This window comes from Myotis nattereri, assembly GCF_964212035.1.
Source record: "Myotis nattereri genome assembly, chromosome: 2".
Taxonomy (NCBI): Eukaryota; Metazoa; Chordata; class Mammalia; order Chiroptera; family Vespertilionidae; genus Myotis; species Myotis nattereri.
The window spans coordinates 141,670,978-141,695,258 of record NC_138076.1 but is presented as its reverse complement, the minus strand read 5'-3'; the positions used below and the strand labels follow the sequence as shown (position 1 = coordinate 141,695,258).

General features: G+C 38.0%; 1 protein-coding gene across 1 annotated transcript in view; it reads left to right on the top strand.

Moving 5' to 3' along the window:
* NAV3 (neuron navigator 3) overlaps positions 1 to 20,514 on the top strand; it is a 350,115-nt gene extending 329,601 nt beyond the window's left edge. The window contains exons 33-38 of the mRNA XM_081083380.1: positions 6,503 to 6,657; positions 8,382 to 8,453; positions 9,033 to 9,229; positions 10,314 to 10,432; positions 15,373 to 15,576; positions 20,061 to 20,514. Coding sequence (XP_080939506.1) covers positions 6,503 to 6,657; positions 8,382 to 8,453; positions 9,033 to 9,229; positions 10,314 to 10,432; positions 15,373 to 15,576; positions 20,061 to 20,180 — 867 coding nt within the window. The 3' untranslated portion in view covers positions 20,181 to 20,514. The remainder of the gene's footprint in view (positions 1 to 6,502; positions 6,658 to 8,381; positions 8,454 to 9,032; positions 9,230 to 10,313; positions 10,433 to 15,372; positions 15,577 to 20,060) is intronic.
* Positions 20,515 to 24,281: the final 3,767 nt, after the last annotated feature.

Below are 24,281 nucleotides of genomic sequence, written 5' to 3'. Positions count from 1 at the left end.
ACTCATTTTATGAGTCCAGCATTAATTACCCTGATACCAAAACCAGAAGAGGACACTAAACCTAATTCAGTAGCTCATTAATGGGATCATTCATCATGATCAAGTGGTGCTTATCCCTGGGATCCAAGAATAGTTCAACATATGAAAATCAATCATGTGATGCAACATATTAACAAAGTGACAGAAAAGAATCACATGGTCATTTTAAAAGATGTAGAAAAAGCATTTGACAAAATTCAATACGGTAAAGACTCTTACTATATTAGGCATCTAAGGAACACATCTCAGCAAAATAAAGGCCATATATGACAAGTTCACAGCTAACATCATACTCTGAGATGAAAGTTTGAGTTTTTTTCTCTGAAATCAGGAACAAGACAAGGGTGCCCAATCTCACCACTACTATTCAACAAAATACTGGAAGTCATAGCTAGAGCAATTAAGCAAGATAAAGAAGTAAAAGTTATCAAAATTGGAAAAGAAGTAAAGTTTTCTCTATTTGCAGATGACATGATTTTATAGAGAAAGAATCCTAAAGACTCAACCGAAAAATTGTTAGATCTAATCAATGCTAAATTTGCCAGCTACAAAGCTAACATGCAAAAATCTGTTGCATTTCTATACACTAACAATGAATTTTTCTGAAAAAGAAATAGACATCAATTTGATTTATAACAGCATCAAAAACAATAAAATACTCTATGCTTTACACCTGAAACCAATGTAAATTTATGCTTAAAGTAAACTAAATATTTAAAATTAACTGAAGGTGGATTAAAGACTTAAATGTAAGACCTAAAACCATGAAACTCCTAGAAAAAACATAGGCATAAAGCTTCATGACATGGGTCTTGGTAATGATTTTTTGGATATGATATTTAAAGCATAAGCAATAAAGTAAAAAATAAATAAGTAGGACTACATCAAACTAAAAAGCTTCTGCACAACAGAAGAACATCAAGAAAGTGAAAAGATAACCTATGGAATAGAAAAAAAAATGTTTGCAAACTATATATCTAATAAGGGGTTAATGTTCAAAATATATAAAGAACTCAAAGAACTCAATAGCAAAAAACACAATTAAAAAATATGATCCAAAGGAGATATAGGAAAAACCAACAGGTATATGAAAAGATGCTCAATATCACTAGTCATTAGGGAAATGAAAATTAGAACCACAGTGTGGTGTCACCTCATGCCTGTTAGCCTGGCCATCATCAAAAAGATAAGAGATCACAGATGCTGGCATGGGAGTGGAAAAAAGGGAGCCCTTTTGTGCACTTTGGTGGGATTGTAAATTAGTGCAGCCAGTATGGAAAACAGTAGAGAGGATCCTCAAAAATCAAAAAAGAACTACCATGTGATCTAGCAGTTTCACTTCTGGGAATATATTCAAAGGAAACAAAAACACTAACTCAAAAAGATATCTGCATCCCCACAATCATGGCAACTTTATTTACAGTAGCCAAAGCATAGAAACAAGCTAAGTGTCCATTGATAGATGAAAGGATCAAGAAGTTGTGAGATATATATATATATATATATATATATATATATATATACACACACACACACACACATACTAGTGGCCCGGTGCATGAAATTCGTGCACATTAAAAGAGAATTAATGAGAAGAAATATTTCAATATTGCTATTTGTCCTTTCTCTATAATAGAAGTATCAGAGATGAAAGAAAAGTAGTAAAATGTATATAAAATCTCCCTCCCGTCAGAGTCTGGGGTGGGCCATGGGACCTAGAGTCAAGACCCCGCCCACCACCCTCACACGCTTCGAAAACACACGAGACCTAGACCCGGCCGGCCCCACCCCCATCAAGCCCCTCCGGGTGGGGGGCGCAGCCTCAGGTCCCTCATTAGGATGTAGTTTTATTATGCTAACAAATTAGGTTAATTAATATTAATTATAAAATTTGCCTTAACCCCAAGGCCTCTGTTATATATAGGTACTTTTTATCTCAGTTTTAAAAATGTTTATAGCTTGGAGCTATTCTTATCAACATTGTATGTGTTCTTAATTTTTTTTAATATAATATTCCCAACAAAGTACAAAATACAAACTAACAAACGTTGTTGTTGTTTTTCACTTTATTTTTGTAAGATGAGAATGAGCTATTAGTAACGCTGGATACAAATTGTTGCCAGAGAATTTGGTCAATTCATGCTAATTGTGAGAGAATCTACACTGGTGTTTTGTTTTCTATTTTGTTTTGTTTCGTTTTTATGGGAGTGGTAAATGAGACTAGTAATAAAAAACTAAAAATGAGAAAGTGAGGTTGTGTGAGGGATAGCTGCTAACAGTGTCGATTTATTAAGTGAAGTGTGAATGAGGCGTAAAATAATAAATCCTTTGCCTGAAAAATGGAGCTTTGTAATTGAGGATCTGCTTTATACTGGACCCTAGACAGCACTGAAGAGATGAAGCCAAAAAGCACTTACTGATTCCAAAATAACGAACAATAAACCATCAAAAGAAAAAAAAAATCTTTTCGTGCTTTGGTACATCTGTATTTTACATTAGGTCCCTCTTCTCACTCTTCAAGCCTTTCTTCGTGCTGCCAGTAGGAATATTTTGATCGAGAGCAGTACATGTAAGCAATTATCCTTGGTGACATTTGATATAGTGGGCCCAGAAACCTAGAGATGGGTTTAGGAAAGACTATGTGGCCATCTGAAGCCACCTGGGGTGTTAGGTAGGGAAAGATTAGAAAACTGGACTTGGCAGATTCATTTTTACTAATAGTGTGCCTAGAATCAAAAACAAAGAAAGCAATGATCAACAGTTTTATGTAACTGCTGTTTTCTGTGTATATTTTCAAAGCATGGGATTTATCTCATCCTCAATGTCCATCTGGTAGATATAGCTGTTTTATACTGCCTGATTTGATCTTGGGCATGAGACTTTTAATGTTACTGCATCAGTACTTCAATATAAGCCTTTGCCCCCAGTTATGCTATGGTGAGAATCATGAAGTGATTTCCAAAAGGTCTGAAAAGCTCTTAACTTATATGACAAAATTATTTGTGTGTGCTAATTTCTACTTGCAACTGGTCCATAGCTTTTTTTAGATTCCCAGTGGGATCTTATAATCTACTACCCTTCTCAAGATGAGAGCGAACCATAATAAAATTTAATGGCCCTACTTTTCCAAAAATCACCCAGTGATTTCTTAATTAACAAATTCAATGCCCATTGTTCTCTCTCTCTCTCTCTCTCTCTCTCTCTCTCTCTCTCTCTCTCTCTCTTTCTGCTTTCCTTATTTATAGCAAATTGCTATAGTTCACCTCTCCTTTCAAGAAATTCCTCTGATTTTCCTTTTTTCCTTGTTTCCTTCCTACTTAGAAGGCTCCTTCTTTGTCTCTTTCACTGACTACTCTTCCTTTACCTTCTGGTAAGTAAAAATATTCCCATATATACTGTTCTCTCTCACATCTGTCCTCATCTAGGTGACTCCATTGGTTTCAACTTGTGTTGACTCCATTTTTAACCATGTCCATTCTCTTTCTATTAGATTACAAATATGTTAATATTAGCATACTAAATATACACATTTAGAAATGCCAACCTCAACTCTGAAAAAAATATCATAAATCCATCTTCTTCCATCCATCTCTACTACGGCTGCCCTCCCACCCAAATTAACACCCTCTATCACTTGGACTATTCTAGTTGTTTCTCACTGCCCTATTCGCAACTTAAGTTTACTTTCCCTTCTCTCTCTTCCTATCTTTATCCTTTCACCTCATGGAAAATAACGTGTTTTTTCATAATTAAAATCTGACCACATTAAAATTCTGCAATTTTTTCTCATTACTTTCTGCACTAGATCAAAAATCTTGCCACACTTCTCTACGAGTCCCATAGTGTGTTTTGGCTTCAACAAATTCAGTATTCTTTTGACTGGTTTATTTTTCTCCTTAACAATATACTTAATACATTTTGAAATTATAATTTTGACCACATTACTCAGATTTACAAAACATTGAATGTCTTATCATTGCCAATTTGAAGATTCCAGTAACCTCACTAATCATTCAAGATTGTGCACCTTCCTTTCTAATTTATTTACCATTACTTACATACAACACGTTTACAACTAGTTTTTTCCTACATGGGTATCATATTTTTGTGTTTCTGTCTTTAATTGTTCTTCTCCTTATATTTAGAAAATTCTTCTATTTTTAAGATCAAAACATTACTCAATATTACAAATAAAGGATTAATAGCAGTAATCCTGCCACTAAAAAGTCTTTTCCAGCAGCTACAAGTGATCCATTTTAGATAAAAACTCCCAGCCAAGTGGGAATAGAAGGATCATACCTCAACATAATGAAGGTCATATAACAAACCTACAGCCAACATCATACTCAATGGGCAAAACTTAAATCCATTTCCCCTAAGAACAAGAGCAAGACAGAGATATTTGCTTTCACTACTCTTATTCATCATAGTACTGGAAGTCCTAGCCACAGCTATCAGACGTGAAGAGAACATAAAAGGCATCCAAATTGGAAAGGAGGAAGTAATACTCTCATTATTTGCAGATGACATGATATTGTACATAGAAAACCCTAAAGACTCTACCAAAAAACTACTAGATTTAATAAGTGAACTTGGCAATGTAGCAGGATACAAAATCAACACCCAAAAAAATCAATGGCTTTTTTTATACACCAATAATGAATTCTCAGAAATGAAAACTAAAAAAAAAAAAATCCCATTTACCATTGTAACAAAAAAATTACAATACCTAGCAATAAACTTAACCAAGGAGGTAAAAGACCTGTACTTGGAAAACTACAGGACTTTGAAAAAAAAAAGATAGAAGATACAAACAAGTGGAAGTATATACCGTGTTCATGGATTAAAGAATTAATATCATTAAAATGTTCATACTACCCAAAGCAATGTATAGATTCAATGTAATCCCTATTAAAACACCAATGGTATATTTCACAGATCTAGAACAAATACTCCAAAAATGTATATGAAACCAAAAAAGACCCCTAACAGCTCTAACAAAATCTTTAAAAAGAAGAACAAAGTGGGAGGGATCACAAACCAGATATCAAATTATACTACAATGCAACTATAATCAAAACAGCCTGGTACTGGCACAAGAACAGGCATGTAGTTTGACAGGACAGAACAGAGAACCCAGAAATCAACCCAAGCCATTATGTTTAATTAGTATTTGACAAAGGAGGCAAGAACATACAATGGCGTAAAGATAGTCTCTTCGATAAATGGTATTGAGAAAATTGGGCAGGTACATGCAAAAAATAAAATGAAACTAGACCACCAACTTACACCACACACAGAAATAAACTCAAAATGGAGTAGTCTGCATATTTTATAAATAAATGAATGACTCACTATAGCTAGATTATTGAAATAAAAAAGGTAAATGAAATTCTCCAGACTATTTACCAGTTTAAACATCTTTTACTGCAATCTCTGATTTTGGCAATATGCTCTGTAATTGGTTCAATATAAGGTAAATAGTATACTGGTTCTTTAATAAATTTTATATTTGAACTTGAATATATTATTAAGTGCCTCAAAAACCCAGGTTATTGTCATTTATCCCTTTCTACATTTAGTTTTAAAAGTGGTCTTACAGACAGAGTGAGTTGCCTCTGGGGTGAGCAGTTCCCATATTTACCTAGCTGCCAGAAATAGAGATCATGGAATTGTGTTTAACCCTGAGCAAGACTTACAAATTGAAAATGTCATTGTAAATATGCAAATATTATGGAAATGTTCTTACTGATTAGGATAATTCTAAGAAACCTAATTATGTTCCTGGCCTACCCATCTGTGAGAGCAGTCAATCAGTGAACTGGTTTTCCTACTTAGATTAAAAGCTATTAGAAAGGAATAATGCCTGTAAAAGAACCAAGAAACTCAAGAAATGCCAAATGCTAATGTCCACCAACCCAGTGAAATATAGTAAGTTTTGTCTTTATTTATAATTATAGCAGCTGCATGCATATTAGAAATAAGTAAATAAATAACCACAGTTTATCTGAATTTCAGGGCAGCCCTTTCAGATGCACCCCATTGAAATGAATTGGAATGAAAACATTTAGAGTGTATTTGTAAGTTTAAGGGTGCCATTTTGTAATCATACTTGTAATTATAAGGTTTGCTAAAATCCACTTTTATCATTGACATTTCAAAAACAAGGAGAAAGTCTCAATGTTTGTAGTTTATCCTAAGAACTCATATCAGGAACTCTCTTTTTGCTCTTCATGGGGAAGAAGACAACTGAGAAATATGCCTTGCTGTTTACAGTTGTATATTTGTTTTGGGTGTTTCATACTGGCTTTGTAAAATACGTTTTTTATCAATAGACCAAGCTATGAGTGCTAATCAAAGAATCTGGATGGAAGACGAAGTCTGCTATTCATAAAATATGAAATTCTCACCAGTGGTATAAAATACACCATTGACGTGTTTGTTTTCTTTATTTGTTATAAAGGAATTGCAACAGTATCTAGCTAGCCTGGCTGAACAGTGCAGTGCTGACAATAATGGTGTAGAGCTCCCAGTTGTAATAATCCTTGATAATCTCCATCACGTGGGCTCTTTGAGTGATATCTTCAATGGTTTCCTCAACTGCAAATACAACAAATGGTATGTTTATGAAATATTTTGAATGATGAAACATAAAAAAAAATGTGATCAAATATGCTTTCTTGTGTCTTTATACCTCTTAAGACCTATACAGGTGTCATTAATTTGAGAAGCCTTCATTAATATTACACATTTCTAAAAAAAATTCTCCATGTATTTCTTAGAAAATCTACTTATTCATTCAATAACTATGTCCCAGGCATGTTTAGGGGAACATGATTTGCCTGATGATGTTAGCATCAGCAAATAATCAGGAGGTCTGGGAGACTATGTCAATGATAGAATGTTTGAGTCAGGAGAATGAAGAACTAGAATGAGTCTTTAGAGCTCTGCTTTCATTCTTAGTCCATATCAACGTTTAAATTCAACTTTTCTATAGAAGCAAATTTAGTACATTCAGATGTACCTCTCTCCATTAATGAGTGTAATTTTTAACTATTAAAGTGAAAGGAAAGGTTGAAATAGAGCATAAAAATATCTGAAAACCCACTTAAGACTCACTAGCATGGCTCTAAAAAAAAAGACATATAAGTGCAATAACATAAGCATTAGTTTTAATAGTGCAAGTATTCTAATTAATCTCTGCTAGAGTTTTTTTTTAATTTTTTAATATAGATATTATCTTTAAATATAGATGTTGTCAGTATTTACTTAATAAATACTGACACAAAGATACAAATTCTTTCATGCTATTAAGAACCTTTAAAATAACTGTGAAATAATAAAAGAGGGAAAATAAATGAATTTGATTATAAGCATGAGAATCATAAGATGTTAGAGTGGAATGAGACCAGTGTGATTTTTCTGTCTAATCTTTTTATTGTATAGATGCATAAACTTAGGCTCAGAGAGCTGAAAGGAGTTTTCAGGGGTGAAATAGGTGGGTTTAGGAAATTTTAAAATTATGGGGTCCATGGAAAAAAGCACAGGGCTACAGAGTTGCAAAAGGATATGCTTCCATAAGACAAGGGAGCTGGGAGTGACAGGAGGCATATTTCCATGAGATAAGGGAAGTTGGGAGCTGAAAAGGTTCACATTTACAGAATAAAGGGAAGGAAGCCCCTCATTCAAAGAGGGAGGATGAAAAGCCCAGAACAATAGGAGAACAATAAAGGAGAAGGAGGGAATTCAAGTACTTCACAGAGGCTTGAGCTCAGGAGTTGCTATAGTGACCAAATCAAAGGGGAATAGTGACCAATCAGAGGGGATATTGAGGCACAAAAACTGCAGCCTTTATAAACCCTGGAAAAAGGGACTCCATGAGACCCTTACCCCCTCCCCATGTGGGAGTCTGTGCTATGGGAGTCTGTGCTGTGGGACTTTTTGCCTCCCTCCACATGGGAGTCTGTGCTTGTTTCTCAATAAATCCCCACCTTTGCTATACCATCCTCCATCTATGGTTTCATTCTTCAACTCCAATGGACAAAGAGCTCTTGGGAAGCCATCCTGCCCAGGGGAACACTTTGCATTTCCAGTCCAAATTTCCTGTTTCAGAGGGAAAATGATTTGCCCAGAATTCGAGAGCTGAACTTACAACACCAAATCCTAATTTCCAGTTCAATAATCTTTGTCGTTTTGCAACCGAACATTACAAAATTGCCCTTTTAAAGCCTAATTATATATGGAATAATCACATTTATCTAAATTGTTTTCTAAGACAATTTAATATATTAATCTATTTTACTGTCAGTACATCTGCATATTCTACTCTCTTTTCCCCCCAGTCCATATATTATTGGAACAATGAATCAGGGAGTTTCTTCATCACCAAATCTAGAGCTGCATCACAATTTCAGGTAAAGATAAATTGAATGCTTTGTTTTTTGGTGTTTGGAGGGTGTTTTTATTTTTTTCCTTGTCTTTCTCTCTTTGTTTTTGTGGTTGTTTTTCCTTTTGTGCATTGACAGACCCTGCCTGTGGTGACCTGTGGTGTGAAAATAATTCTCACTTCGTATGACACTCTTTCTCAAGCAGACTTTGTAGAATCCTCAACCTGTAATCAGAAGTGTTTCTTTAAAAAAAAGAAAAGAAAAGAAATGTTTTTCCTGCTCACTTTGTCACTAGCTGAAGCAGAGCACTTTTCCTAAGTGTGAGGAATGTGAAGAGTTCCTGTTTTAGGACTTGTGATTCTCCGGCAGAAGAGTGCTCCGTGTGAATACTCCCACTCACTTCTGAGGCACAGGAGCTTCTCTTCATCTCAAAAAGAAGAGTTAGCTACATAATAGCTCTAATGCTAATACACCTCTTCACCCCTTTGATTATTAAAATGTGGCCACCAATTGACAAAGGAACTCTATATTGGAAAGATGATTATTATGGATTTAAAATTTAATTATGTAAAGATTTCTGATTCTCTTTTTCTTTTCTTTCTATAGGTGGGTACTATGTGCAAACCACACTGAACCAGTGAAAGGCTTCTTAGGTAGATATCTTCGAAGGAAACTAATAGAGATAGAAATTGAAAGGAACATCCGCAATAATGACCTAGTCAAAATTATAGATTGGATCCCTAAGACATGGCATCATCTCAACAGTTTTTTGGAAACACATAGTTCTTCTGATGTTACCATTGGTGAGTTGCAAAATTGCAATATGCCATTTGCTAGGAACTACATGGTGAAGATGACCAGATTGGATGGTAGAAAAGAACAAGTGAAGCTTAATGTGTTTCAAGCTTCCAAAGATTTGTTTTCTTTCTTTTCTTCTGAAAGTTTGCCTTCTTCTAAGTTTTGGATCTCCAATTTGTCTGACAATTGTGGTTTACTAAGATATTACTGAGATCCAATAAGTTTAAAATAGACAGCTATTCTAAAAATCAGATAACCATCTATAATAATAAAAGCATAATATGCTAATTAGACTGGGCAGCCAAACGATCTTCTGGACATCCTTCCAGATGAAGCCACCAAGGCAGGAGCCAAGGCAGAGGGGGTTAGGGACAATCAGGCAGGCAGGCAAGCAGTTAGGGGCGATCAAGCAAGCAGGAGAGTGGTTAGGGACGATCAGGCAGGCAAGCAGAGGCAGTTAGGGATGATCAGGTGGGCAGGCGAGTGGTTAGGGGCGATCAGGCTGAAAACAAATTTTAGCTAATGGCACATATCAAATATAGTTGTGAGAGAAGATTTTAGAGATAATTTAGATATTTTATAGATAATTCATGTATTTTATATTTTTCATGAAGACAAAATTGTTTGAATTATTTCTCTGTAGTTGGTGTACATTGTTTTTTTATGTATCTTCTTATGTTGCATGCATAAAAGTCCATTTTCCATTGTTATGGATCATAAAGACATACTCAATAAAGACAGTGTAGATTAGAAAAATGAATGACATATTTTATATTTGGAAATTCATTTTCAGCACTTTTCATTATTTGTAAAATAGGCAAGGTTGATTAGATTATGACCTTTAAGGTTTCTCCTAACTCTAATATATTATGTCATTTATTAAGTTTTTAATGTAAAAAGAAAAGGGAGATCAAAGGAGATTAGGTCTTTAGTAAAATATACTTTAATAGTAATCAAGCTTGCCAACATTAAAATTTTCTAAGAATCCTCAAGAAATATATTACTTCCCCCTATATTGTGTCTAAATGTGTGTTTATATTGTTAAATACAATTATTCTCAATAATATTTTGTTATTTGTTTCTTTTCAGGTCCCCGACTTTTCCTTTCTTGCCCCATGGATGTAGAAGGTTCTAGAGTGTGGTTCATGGATCTCTGGAACTATTCTTTGGTACCTTATATTCTGGAGGCAGTAAGAGAAGGTCTTCAGGTACTCAATTTTATTTACTGTTTTAAAATCATCATTAATTTAAGCACAGGAAAAGATACTAAGCATCCCTAGTCATTAGGTAAATAAAATAAGAAGCACAGTGAGCTACCACTACAAACCCATTGAAATGGCTTTAAAAGTGTTTTTACTGTCAATATTAAGTGCTGGGGAGAATGTAGAGTAACTGAAAAAAATTCATATGGCTGGTAGGGATGCAAAATAGTTCAGCCACTCTGGAAAATAGTATGATAGCTTTTTCTAAAGTTAAGCATACATTTTGCATATGACCCAACAACTTATTTCTGGATATTTTTCCTGGATAAATGAAATATATTGTTCACACAAAAATCTACACATGTTTGTATCAGCATTATTCAACATCACCAAAACTGACAACAACTCAAATGTCCTTTAGTGAGTACGTGGTTAAACAAACTGTGGTATATCCATGCAAAGAAATACTACTAAAAAAATCATTAATTTAAAAGCAAAAACATTCATTTCTCTGGGTATTTATGGAGAAAACTAAAGACATGAACAATATAAATATAGTGGTAAGCTTTTAAAGAGCAACTAGTATATAATACTTTTGCCTGTTCTGAGAATAAATATTTAGGAGAAAGAGAAAGCCCAATTATTTCAACAACTACACATTTAAGGCCAAATTTATTGCCATGGGTGTTTTCAGACTATTCTTATTAAGTAGCCCATAATTGCAGAGCTCGACATCTTATAAATCAGGCATGTTTACATGAACCTTGATCATTTATTCTTTTATTATATAGTTTACAACAAGTAGTCTTTGCTTATAAGTCCCCAGTTTTTAATATGCTTTATTGGTTGAAGCCCATTAACATCACTTGCAAGATTCTGTACTGTTTTTGAGGGAGTGCTCTAAGTCCTAAGGCAGTTCTATGACAAGTTGGTTTAGCACCATCTCTGCTATTCCTCTCTAAGGCCCTGCGGCCAGCCCTTCTATTTACTCTTAACTAAAAGGTCAAGACGTGTTACTAACAAGAAAACCTTCTTTCTTCAACAAAACATACTATCCCTTTTCCATTAGTCTTGCTGTTTCCTTAAATTGGAGTTGAAATTTCATGAAATTGTAGAATTACAAAACTCAAGGTTGAAATGTTAGGTTTTGTGTCACATAATTGGCTAACTCATTATAGAAGAATCCAATCTTCTTTTCAATAACTCAGCCAAGGTTTAGGCAGTTTTTGCTTAGGCATGATTATTTTGATTATTATAACTGTTACCAGAATTAAGACATAGCTTTCCGTATTTTGTCATCTGCAATACCGTACTGTCTTTGTTTTACCGTCCAAGGGATTGGTTATCTGTTTTCTTTCATTTTACTTCCTTCGATCTTCATGTCCTCCTCACCTAACTAGCATGGCATGGCAGTATTTAAAACTATCATGATGGTTCTGATGTACATGACAAATATTATGGGGATGTTCTGACCCCTCAGATCCTAGACAATGCGGTCAATTGGTTCAACTCCAGATTTAAATAACCTAATTTCATAATTTTAAGGAAATGAGCTAATAAAAACCAGAAAGTGGCTCTAAGAAAGTAAAATAAAAACTATACCTAAAGTTTTAATTCTTTCAATATAAAATATCACTTCTCAGGATTCCTCTAAAAATATGCTGCCTAAGATGTAAGTTGGGTCTCTCACTTTCCCTCATTTATACCCAAAAATATGTTTATGAAAATTTACCTATAATATTCTAGAAGTAATCATTTTAAAACTTATTATTTAAATGAGTTGTTTGTTCTCTAGCTACTTTGAGTATTAATGAGCTACTACCCATGTTTTTACATCTGAAATGCTCCTTGTTTCATGTGTTTGCTAAGACATAGAAAGAAAAATAAGCTTTTCAATAATTCAAAAACCTTAAAACAATTAGAGTGCTTAGATCTCATTTCTCTAAAGTGCATGCATTTTTTAAATATTTAAATCAATATTATTTATAAAACACTATCCTGAGAATTATAATTCCATAAAGCTTCCATTTGGAGAAAAGTAATACCAGCTTCCCAACTAAAATTGAAAGATATTTCAAAATTATTTTTGTAAAAGGGATAAAAATGTTCAAGTGTCTCGCTGTGGTTGTGGATGTTTAGCAGTAGGTCAGTGTGAATGCGGAATCAACTGTGATGAAAGGAGTTTGGGAGAAAAGTCCAGCACATGGGAAAGATGAGAAAGGAAAGCCCTGCGGTGGTAGACAGTTCTGTTTGCTGGGGAAGGCTGTACTAAGCCCGAAGTCCACTGGCAGATGATGCTCCTCAGTGGCCCGTATATGTCTTCCGGAGGAGCGGGAAGGAGAGGAATGTCATGACCCTTTCCTTAGATCTCACTCCTGCTGCAAGGAGCCTTGAGCAAGAGGTGGGAAACTAAGCCTGCTTGCAAAGATGAAATTCTGAGTTGAGAGGAATAGAAAAATATCTTTTTAAATGAAGGCTGATGCTTTGGTGAAGAACCACATGGGCAGCACTCTCTGCCAGATGTTCTAGTTGGAAAAACATCAGTGATGCAGAGGATCCTGGTTTTTATTCTGGCGATTCTAGGTTTCTGGAAATGTCAACGAGTTCTTTTCTTTCTGAATATTTAAATTTATCTTTTCTTCAATTATTTTTAAATCTGTTAAATTCTAAAATACAAAATCAGGCTTGTTTACCTTTATAATGGGAAACCTCCTATGTTGCTGCCCTAAATGATTATTTTAAAGGTTGGCATCAGTTGATTCTAGACTTTCATAACATTTTTATGACATTTGCTTTCCAAGAATTACACATTTTTCTTCAATTAGCTTAAGTTATATAGCAACCTATATTTATATCCTCTATAAAGTAAGTTTTTAATTAAAAGAACAACTGCTCCATAACAAGAGAACTATTTTTAAAAAATCTAATGATTGCTACCCCCACCATCATATCCTAAGGAAACATGCAGATTCCAGAACCTTGGTTCCTTTTTTTTTTTTTGAGGCAAGGCTGCCACACTGCGTATATCTTGTCCAGGAGAAACCCAAAAGACAATTCCAAGGATTCATTGTTTACCTCATTGTTTTGTCTTATTGAACCACAACAAGTCACACGGAACACCCCATAGTATGCCATCTGGGACCAAATACACACCTGGTAACCAGGATTGGCCTCAAGAAAGCACATCACGGGGAGATTGGAAGGAAATTAGAGAACTGGTGTCCCCACATTACTGCTCTATAATTGCAACTTTTCTCTCTCTCCCCATGTGGCCTTACATATTTTTACAGTCTCCTCAGTGTGCCCTGCCAAGTAGGGTTTTTAACATCTTGAATTCATCTTCTCTCTTCTACTCCAGTGCCAGTACTTTAGCCAGGTTTTATCACCGTTTTATTATTGACTATTCCCTCCATATGTGTCCTCACAAAGGTGATGTTTTGTTTTCCATTTTGTTTTCCTTTTTCACTAGTGACCTCATAAGTAAACATCTAAAAAGAGTTTTTACAGGAAACGAGATTATTAGATGAAGTTAATCTAAAGAAAATGGTTATCAGAGAAAGTATTCTTTTTTTAATATTTTTATTGATTTCAGAGAGGAAGGGAGAGGGAGAGAGAGAAATAGAAACATCAATGATGAGAGAGAATCATCGATTGGCTGCCTCCTGCACACTTCCTATTGGGGATCAAGCCCACAACCCGAGCATGTACCCTTGATCAGAATCGAACCTGGGACCCTTCAGTCCAAAGGCCGACACTCTATCCACTGAGCCAAACCAGCTAATCAGAGAGAAAGTATTCTTATTTTCTCAGTAACATTGAGTTAAACAGAAAAAAAGAAGTCTCTTTTCTTTCATTAATCATCCTTCCAAAGTACACTTTAGTAGAGAGCTCTACTCAGTGTCTAGCATAGCTTTATTCAATTCTCCATAACTGGAACTTTTCTTTCTCAACTTTGAGGGGTTTTTTTTTGGTTTGTAAAATTACTAATAAAGATAAATGTGGTATGCCTGGCTGGTGTGCTCAGTGGTTGAGCATTGGCCCATGAACCAAGAGGTCACCAATTCCATTCCCAGTCTGGGTTGCAGGCTCAATCCCCAGTAGGGGGCATGTAGGAGGCAGCACTTGATGTTTCTCTCTCATCAATTTTCTATCTCTCTCCCTCTCCTTTCCTCTCTCTGAAATCAATAAAAACGTAGTTTTTTAAAAAGATAAATGTGAGTAATCATTTCAACATGTGAAAAGAAACCTCCTTCACAGTCTTCCCCAAATGCTGATCATCTCTCCCCTATATTTAGCTTGATTTTGTCTAGCCTTCAAATTTAAAGTGAGCTATGGAGCTATGTAGACAGCTATATGTTTACACTGCAGGGGTCCTCAAACTTTTTAAACAGGGGGCCAGTTTACTATCCCTCAGACCGTTGGAGGGCCGGACTATAGTTTAAAAAAAAAAAACTATGAACAAATTCCTATGCACACTGCACATATCTTATTTTGAAGTAAAAAAACAAAACGGGAACAAATACAATATTTGTATTTGCATGTGGCCTGCGGGCCGTAGTTTGAGGACCCCTGGTTTACAGTATGACAAATTGTATGTGAACAGTAATTCCCTTGAAAGGCCCATAAAAACTCAGTGTGAAAAGGAATCACTCAATTAGTAGTCACCTTTTTTACTAAATAAAAATGCATTTTATTTATTATTTTTAATTTTTATTGCTATTTTTAAAATTTGTCTTTATTGTTGAATGTATTACAGATGTCCCCCTTTTCCCCTATTGCTCCCCTCCACCCTGCACCCATCTCCCACCAGGCCTTTACCACACTATTGTCTGTTCCATGGCTTATGCATATATGCATAAAAGCTCTTTGGTTAATCTCTCCCCACCCACCCCTACCTTCCCTCTGAGTTTCATTTCATATGCGCTAAGTATGTGATCCTCTTTTAGATGTATGGGAAACGGGCACCTTGGGAAGATCCCTCGAAGTGGGTGCTTGATACCTACCCATGGAGCTCAGCATCTCTGCCTCAGGGGGGCCCAGCATTACTTCAGTTGCGACCAGAAGATGTTGGGTATGAGGGTTGCATCTCCACTAAGGAAGCCACAACCTCAAAGCACATTCCACAGACTGACACAGAGGGGGATCCCCTGGTAAGAAGCTGATGTATGATTCTTCCTATAAAATCTTGATGACAGTGTATAGTCATTATTATTTAGTCATTTACATCAAAGACAATAATTGTCTTGGGTAATATTTGGGATTTTTCTGAAATTGATACTCAGTTTTAACTATTTTTCCTTTGGCCCACTTTCATTGGCTGAATTTCTTAAAACAAAAGACCAAACATGTATGCTTAAAAATAATCAAGAAACACTGAAAGCAGGATGAACTTTATGACCATAATTTTCTCTTGTTATGCATAAAACTTTATAAAAATATAATTAAATTTTTAGATTGCATGACTAAATTCACTTGGTATTTAAAAAAATGAATTTTGTTCTTAAATAAGAAACAAAAATAAAATAATATAATGTACACTTGGAGAACTAAAGAATATCTATATATATAAAAGCCAAGTGACCAGAAAGACTGAATGGCCAACCAGCCTGATCGGGGCCCTGATCGGCCCCCCTAAATCTCCTACAACCCCTCCCCACAGCCAGTCCCGCCCCCAATTGTCACTCCCATTGAGGGCGGGACTGGCCAACCTTCCATGAGCCCCCCCCCCCCCGCCCATCACCTCCCGCTGACCGGACCCCACCCATGCACAAATTCATGCACTGGGCCTCTAGTTTTACATATATCTTCTAGTCTGACTAAATTTAAAATTCGTTTTCTGTTGCCTTCAGTAAAGAATAAACTAACTTAGAAATCAACGGGATGTTATTCTCACTGCCTTATTCAATTTACAATTGTGGCTGGCTTAACAAAAGTTGGTAAAACTCCAAAGTATGAATACTCTGAAGATATTAAGTACATGGTATTATTAGGAAAAGACTTTATTTTTATGTATTTATTTTTTATTCTAGATGATTTTCTATAGAATGATATTAAACGTAATGTGTTTGTTGGCTTACCATTCTATGACTAAAGAGATTATTGGACATGCATACTAGTACAAAAAGAAAACATAATGAAATAGACCATTACATTACTTAAAACAAATAAAAAGGGAATTGTTAAAATCATAACCTATAACTATATATCCAATCACATAAAATGACTTGATATTTATGGAGCACTTACACTAACAACCCCTACACATATATATCATCATCATTTCAGTTTATCATTATTAATGTTTTGGGTGTTACATTTGAACAATCTGATAAATTTTCAATATTCTTTTCCCAATAAGATGCATACACACACAAACTTTTGCATACAATTTCAAAGAATTCTATAATGTCACAGAAGTATATACTAGACTTTCTGAAGTTCAGGGCTCTCCTATTTAGGACTTTTGACCTAAACTATTTACTACATAAGGACCTGGACTCGCATTTATATAGAAGGGACCTGACCCTTTAGCTTATACATAAGTTAACAGTAGTGGCGGAATTGATTTGAATCTAGCATAATTGTGATTATACACTAAATAATTACTGACAGAATGGTTAAAATTTAATAGAGTAACTATAAGCCCTAGGGCACAAATAATGGGTTATTTCACATGAATTTTTATAAATTTCATTCTACCCTTACATTTTCATGTACTGTGCCTATTTCAGATAAGGAGAAGTGTTTTTAAAGTTTATTTTCAGAGTTACTCTGTAGAGCATGGGTCCCCTAGGGGATGCCCTCGACTTCAACTAACTCCATTAACACTCTTTTCCCTGGCTCTGAGTGCTCCTGTCTGGTATATGGAAAAGAGATCCAGGGTCTCCCATACTGAGTGAAAATTGGGGTAAAAAATACCCTGATTCCTAATCTGTTAAGTATCTGAAGAACTGAGGGGTTATGATATAGGGCATGTTACAAGGCAAAGGACTTACCATCTAAAAATAATTCTTTGAATCAGGTACATTCTTGTACAAAAGTAAATATTTTTATTTCTCTATATTTCTATAATTATTAATGTAGGATAAAAATATATTTGCAGTCCAATTTAAATCAAATGTTAGGGGGAAATCTACTATTTAATGTCAGAAGTATTTTTTCAATCCAAACAAAGATGCAGGTTTTTGGCATAGCTCACCGTATTTTTAAAATATAATGTGTGTTAGTTATCAACAAGCTTATTCATTCTACAGTTGTTAATATGTGATAAGTATGTACTTGGGGCTCAGCCTTGGTGATCAGAGGATCAATGAGCTATCATTTTTTTTATCTCAGGAAGCTCACAGTCCATCTATCTATCTAAATTACAGTAAAATAGTGATAGAAGTACATGCTATATAAAGCTGTAAGTCCTTTGAGGAAGTTTCGACTAGGAGAAAGCTTGAAAGAGGAGATGCTTGAGCTAGGTCTGCAGGGATGAATAGGAGTTCATCATGTGGTTGGACAGAGGATATTCAAATTAAGGATACAGCAGGTGAAACATTGTGGAACGGTATAATAAAAACGATGAGTTTAGGAAACTATATACAAACTACAGGCCCGGTGATTGAATTGGTGCACAGGTGGGGTCCCTCAGGGTGGCCTGTGGGGATCGGGCCCCAGCTTGCACCCCCAGGCTCACAACCCCAGCTTGAGCCCCCAGCCTTGCAGCCCTGCAGCCCCGTCTGACACCCCGCCATGGTCTGGCACCACCCACTCACCTGCTCCACCATCCCACCATGGTCCCTCTCTCATCGGGGCTCATCGGGGCCAGCAGTGTCTCCACTGCCGCCCACTGCCGGTGTCGCGTTGCTGATGCCCGCCTTGTTTCGCAGCGCCCCTAGTGGTCAGCACATGTCATAGTGAGCGGTCAAACTCCAGGTCGGACACCCAGTCAAACAATTTGCATATTAGGCTTTTATTATATAGGATCAGTGGGATTAGAACAAAGAGGGCAGGAGGAATTAAAGCATTGGAGTGATTTCAAACATCTGTGACTAAGATAGCATTATGACCCTTCAAACAGACCTCATTAACTATTTCTATTCTTAGTAAATTAGGAGGGTGCTCAAAACAGAGATCTGTTGTACAAATCCTCTTCCCCAGGTGCTTGAACACAGAGCGAGCCATCTACTAACAGGGAAGGAATGGACCAAGGACAGGAGGGAGGGGCTATGATGTACAGGAAGGTCAGGGAGTGTGTGTGAGACAGAGAAAGAGACAGAGAGAGAGGGAGAGAGAAAAAACTGTGTTGATGGAGACATTTTGGCTTTTTGGCTTCCTGAGTTCAAGAGGTTATCACCAACTACTCTGCTTTCATATTTTTATGTAGCTTATTTAATAAATTCAGAGTTAGACCAAAAATTATATTGAAAACTATTTTCCTGAAGAATATTAAAATAATATCAAATATGCTATAACTGTCGCCTTTTTGTCAGAAAGGAATTGTTGCTGAACACACATTTTTACACGGAGCACACAGCAGTCATAGCCTGGCATATGACTACAGAATTCCTTTTTAGCTTTCTATGGAATCAGATTGCCTATTTCTCTATGTTAAAAAAAAAAAAGAACAACTTTGATGATTTTATAAGTTAATAAAATGAGTGTGCATTAAATAATATAAAGATTATTATAATTTATAGAAACCCTTGATAAGAAAACAAGTCCACTACCTCCTGAAGACATGTGCCAATTTCTCTATGCTTCATTGAACTGTTTCTCTACAATTCGCTTGTAAACAATCTTTCTTCTTACTTCCCTCTCTAACAAAGGATTTGAAGATCCATGGAAAGCCAAGCAAGGTGGCTGCCTTTTATTTTATAATGCATGAAAATGCTACCTGATTTTCTCCCCGGGTGCCTTCCTGCCTATGTCCCTTTTACTGGAACAAATATTGCCATTGTCCTATATGGCTGGGAGACTCGGGACAGCCGCTGCTGTTCCAGAAGGTGGTTTTTGTTGTCAGTGATATATCAATCATATTTCAGCCAGAAACTCAACAACAGAAACTTGACAGTGATTGTTTCCTTCTCTCTCTTCAAACACTCATGGTCGGCTTCCTTCAGTCACCTCCTCGGGAGGCCGGTCCCCTGCAGCAGATGGTGAGCTGCGTGCAGCAGCTGGCTCCACTCCACGCCACCCCCTCCTTCTCTCGGGACCGCGTGTGCGAGCCTGCCTGCGTGTGCGTCTGTGTGTGTAGGAGCACTCACGACTTTCAGTTGCCATTCAGTGCTTTCTGCTTCTCCCAGCCAAAAAGCTGGGAAGCTTGGCACACTCTCCAGCCATGAGCCCAGATGTCCAGCTGTGATACAGTTTCCTTCCCAGCCTCCCTGCTGGAGCAGGATTCATTCACAACCCCGAATAAAAGAGTGATCTCGAGGCTTTATTTTGTCCTTACGGTTTGGTGTTGTAGTCATATTTGGGAGAAATAGTGTAGGAGCCAGGGGCAACGAGTAAATCTAAAATCGTTTTCCCGTTTCACTTGGATGGGATGAGACAGTTCCTCTGTATGGCTCGGGGCCTCATGTTTTATGGGGCTGGCTTCCTCAATGCATCATTGCCTGCATCCGATGTCTCTTTTTCTTTTCTTCAGATGAATATGCTAATGAAACTCCAAGAAGCAGCCAATTACTCCGGTACACAAAGCTTCGACAGCGATAGCACCAGCCACCATGAAGACAATTTGGATTCGGCTCTTGAATCTACCCTCTGAGAAAAGTTGCGGGGAAAGACTATGCTTTTTAAACATGTTTAAAAAGTAAGGTATTTTCACTAAAACCACTGCCAGTATGAAAGCACCTACCAAGGGTCCTGCCCCAGAGTCATGGTCTCCAAGGAGGCAGCAGAACCAAGTCTGAGCCGCCAAGATGCTAAATTGAAATGGAAACTTCACCTTCTTTTATTTCTAGGCCTTTTTCTATCTGTGGAGTGATGTAAGACTCCCTTACTCAACTGGAAGGGACCCTAACGGTAGGGCAACTGAATAGATTGCACATGGGGTAGCCAAACTGGACCTAGTGTTTTTCCTCTTTAAACGTTTACAATACAGACCTTGTTTTGTCCCTTCATTTCGTTTCCTCTGGCAAACGGTCCTCCCCAAGCAGGGTTCATTCTTCTGACCCGTCCAGCCTCCTTCATGCCACATGGTGCTGGGCACAGGGCTCCAGTAGTGTGTGTGTGTGTTGTGCGCTCACCCCGTTCCAAAACCAGGCCGAGAGGCCAGTCCCCCGTAAGCACAAACGGAATTGTGCAACCACCAGAAAAGCACTACCGTGGCCAAGCTGGAGAGGTGCCAACTCATTCCTGAGCTCATGTCCTCGTGACCTGCTCCACCAACTGTCAGTATCTGAGTCACCGGTTTTATAAGGTTGTTTTTACCACTGGGGTCTTTTTAAGCCACCTGCCCATCCCCTTCACAAGAGTTTTATACCAATTATTCGTCAACACTGACAAAAGGCTTGCTTAGGGCTTTATTTGTTTGAGCCTTTTCAGTGAAAGAAGGAACATTTCCTATGGTGCTGTCTCGCTGCCTTAAAACAGATTTCTACAACAGTTTCAGTCCTAAACCATTGGTAATTCCCACTGTCTTTCATTTGCAACCAAGCAACAGCAGTTAACACAGTAGCCTCATCTCTAGAGCTCTTTTTGTTTTTCTAAGAAATGGATAGGAGAAAGATCAGTATTTTTTCCTTGTGACTAGATTGCTTTGCCTATCCTCAAGTATCCATGTAACCCAGAGACCCTCTCCAACCATCACTTAAAAGCTAAGACATGTGGCTAAGTTCCATCCGGTTCCAGGTGAGAGAGTTTCCGGAGGCGGGAGATGTTGAATTCCTTCCCAGCAGAGCTGGAAGCACTAGATACAGCATGAGCACAACTATTTGGCTCCCCCCCCCCCGTTCTTTATTATTATTATTATTATTATTATTATTATTATTATTAGTTTTTTCAGCATGTTGTTTCGATTGCTATTGGTGTACATGAGAAAGTCGGCATTCTAGAACACTGAGCAGTGACATCACTGTGGCAGAGGAGGCGTGGATACTGTAAAAGGTTAGATTTGCACAGTCTACTGGGTAGGTATTGTAAATAATAATTTTTAAAACTTGCACAAATCAAAACGAACACACACAAAATTGTATTTTATCCTGTTGGTGTTAAGAGGTGTTTCACTTACTGAGATTTCCTGTACGTTGCAAACAAATAACAGAATGCAAACCCTCAAAGCTGTTATTACCTGGTGTGTTTGTCCTGTACTTACAGTTGTTATGACTATGCAGGAGCTGTCAGTGCTAGAGTGAGCATGCTTCGAAACTGTACATGAAGCCAGTGCATTTTTGGAAAAGTGAAAATGCCCCACAGTGCATCTGTCATGGCAGGCTTTACAGAGAGTGCGTGAGAGCGGACTGGAGTCATCGCAGAAGTTACCACTGCGCACAGGTGTTAAGTCTATCAGACCCAAGGGCTCGGCCATGGTGTAGTCTTGTTCTGTGCGTGTGAAACTGTGTTTCTTTCAGGACGTATAATTGGTGCTACTCTCTGCGACCACCGTGGGTCAGTTGCTCTAGAACAATAACAGTAGCCGTCTGTGCAGTTTTCAGAGTGTCACCGAATCTGTAGTTTCCACACGGTGCTATTTCCCTAAGGGAAATCGGAGCTGCATTTATGCACAGAGAGTTGTCACCCTGACGTTGAAAACCCCAAACGTGAATCAAATCCGTTGTGAAACATCGATATATGTAGCTGGATGAGTGACTAGTTACCCTCGTATCATACGTGACCTAAGGAAATTGCTAATCTTTCCCTGCCATTTTGAGAAACACAGTCCAAACATGATCATAAACAAATTCCTGCAATACATCCCAGTAGGTCCACCTAGTTTACAACTTAAACTAGTTTGTGAAGCATTTGTCTGTATACATTTTATATTTTGTACATTTTTGATGTAACATATCATGTAAATAGGCAGAAACAGTGAAATAAATCATCTGAAAAGTTTTGTAGTCTTTGTAAAGCCCCAACAATAAGTACTTAGTGTCAATGGACTTAACTGGATGATGTATTTTCTATTGGTTTATTGTTCCTTTAGCTTGTAAACCAGCTTGCATATATTTTTTTGCAAATGTGCACCCTGTATCTGTCTAAATTATTACTTTACCATTAAAGTGGAATTATTTATTGACAACCAGGTGTGGTGTTTGTATATGGAGAAAATTTGAATAATTATGCACCAAGAAGTATCAAGCTTTGAAATGTCATGTGCACTAGTAATATGACATCAAGAAGGATGTGTGTGAATTTTTAGTTTGCATACTCCATAGAAAGAACCTCATAGCCTTTCAGGATTCAATTTGTAAATACAGTTGACCTTAAACATCTAAGTGGTTATTGGTACTGACCCCATGCAGTGGTAATTCTGCATATAATTTTTTAAAATTTATTTTTATTATTGAGAGAAATACAAATGTTTCCAATTATCTCCCCTTTCCCCCCTCTACCTGGCTCCTGCTCCACTCCAGGCCTTCACCACACTATTGTCTGTGTTCATGGGCTATGCATATATGCATATAAGTTCTTAAGTCCTCCTTTGTGTCTGTGGGGGATTGGCTCCAGGACCCCCATACTAAAATCTGCTGTTGCCCAAGTCCCTTATATAAAACTAGAGGCCCAGTGCACAAAAATTTGTGCACTCAGGGGGGCGGGGGGGTGGGTCCCTCAGCCCAGCCTGTGCCCTCTCCCAGTCTGGGAACCCTTGGGAGATAACGACCTGCTGGCTTAGGCCTGCTCCCAGGTGGCAGAGGGCAGGCCCAATCCCTAGGTGCAGCCCCTGGTCGGGCTCAGAGCAGGGCCGATTGGGGAGTTGGAGCACCGCCCCCTGTCATGCACAGAGCAGGATGGATTGGGAGGTTGCGATGCCACCCTCAGTCACGCTCAGGGTAAGGCCGATTGGGGGGCTGGGGCACCGCCCCCTGTCACACTCAAGGCAGAGTTGATGGGGAGGTTGTGGCGCCACCCCCTGTCACTCACAGAGCAGGGTCAATCAGGGGGTTGGGGAGCTCCCCTCCCCCCCCCCCGTCATGCACAGAGCAGGGCCCATCAGGGGGTTGAGGAGCTCCCCGCTGTCACTCACAGAGTAGGGCCGATAGGGGAGTTGGCACACCACCCCCTGTCACACACAAAGCTGCAGGGTGATCAGTGGTTTGGGGAGCTCCCCCCTATCAGGCACAGAACAGGGCCGATCAGGGGGTTGGGACGCCTTCACCTGTCAAGAACAGATCAGGGCCGATAGGGAGGTTGTGGCCCCGCCCCCTGTCACACACAGAGCCCCAGGGCAATCAGGGGGTTTGGGCACTGCCCCCTGTCACACTGATCCTGGTGCCGGGAAGCCTCTCAGCTCTGCTGATCCCAGTGCTGGGAGGCATATTACCCTTTTACTATATAGAATAGAGGCCTGGTGCATGGGTGGGTGCTGGCTGGTTTGCCCTGAAGGGTGTCCTGGATCAGGGTGGGGGTCCCCACTGGGATGCCTGGCCAGTCTGGGTGAGGGGCTGAGGGCTGTTTTCAGGCTGGGACTGAAGCTCCCAACTGCTCCTTATTTTCTTTTTCTTTTTTATTCTGGGCCAGCTTTAGCTCTGAGGCTCCAGCTCTTAGGCCTCTGCTCCTGAAAGCAGGTATCTGGTTTGTTTAGGTTCTATAATCAAAACTGTGTATCAACTCCAGCTCTGAGATCCCAGCTGGCTGAAAGCTGGTTTCTGGGGTTTTGTTTAGCGTCTATATTTGTTACAATGTTTGAAACTGCAGGCTCAGAGGCCTG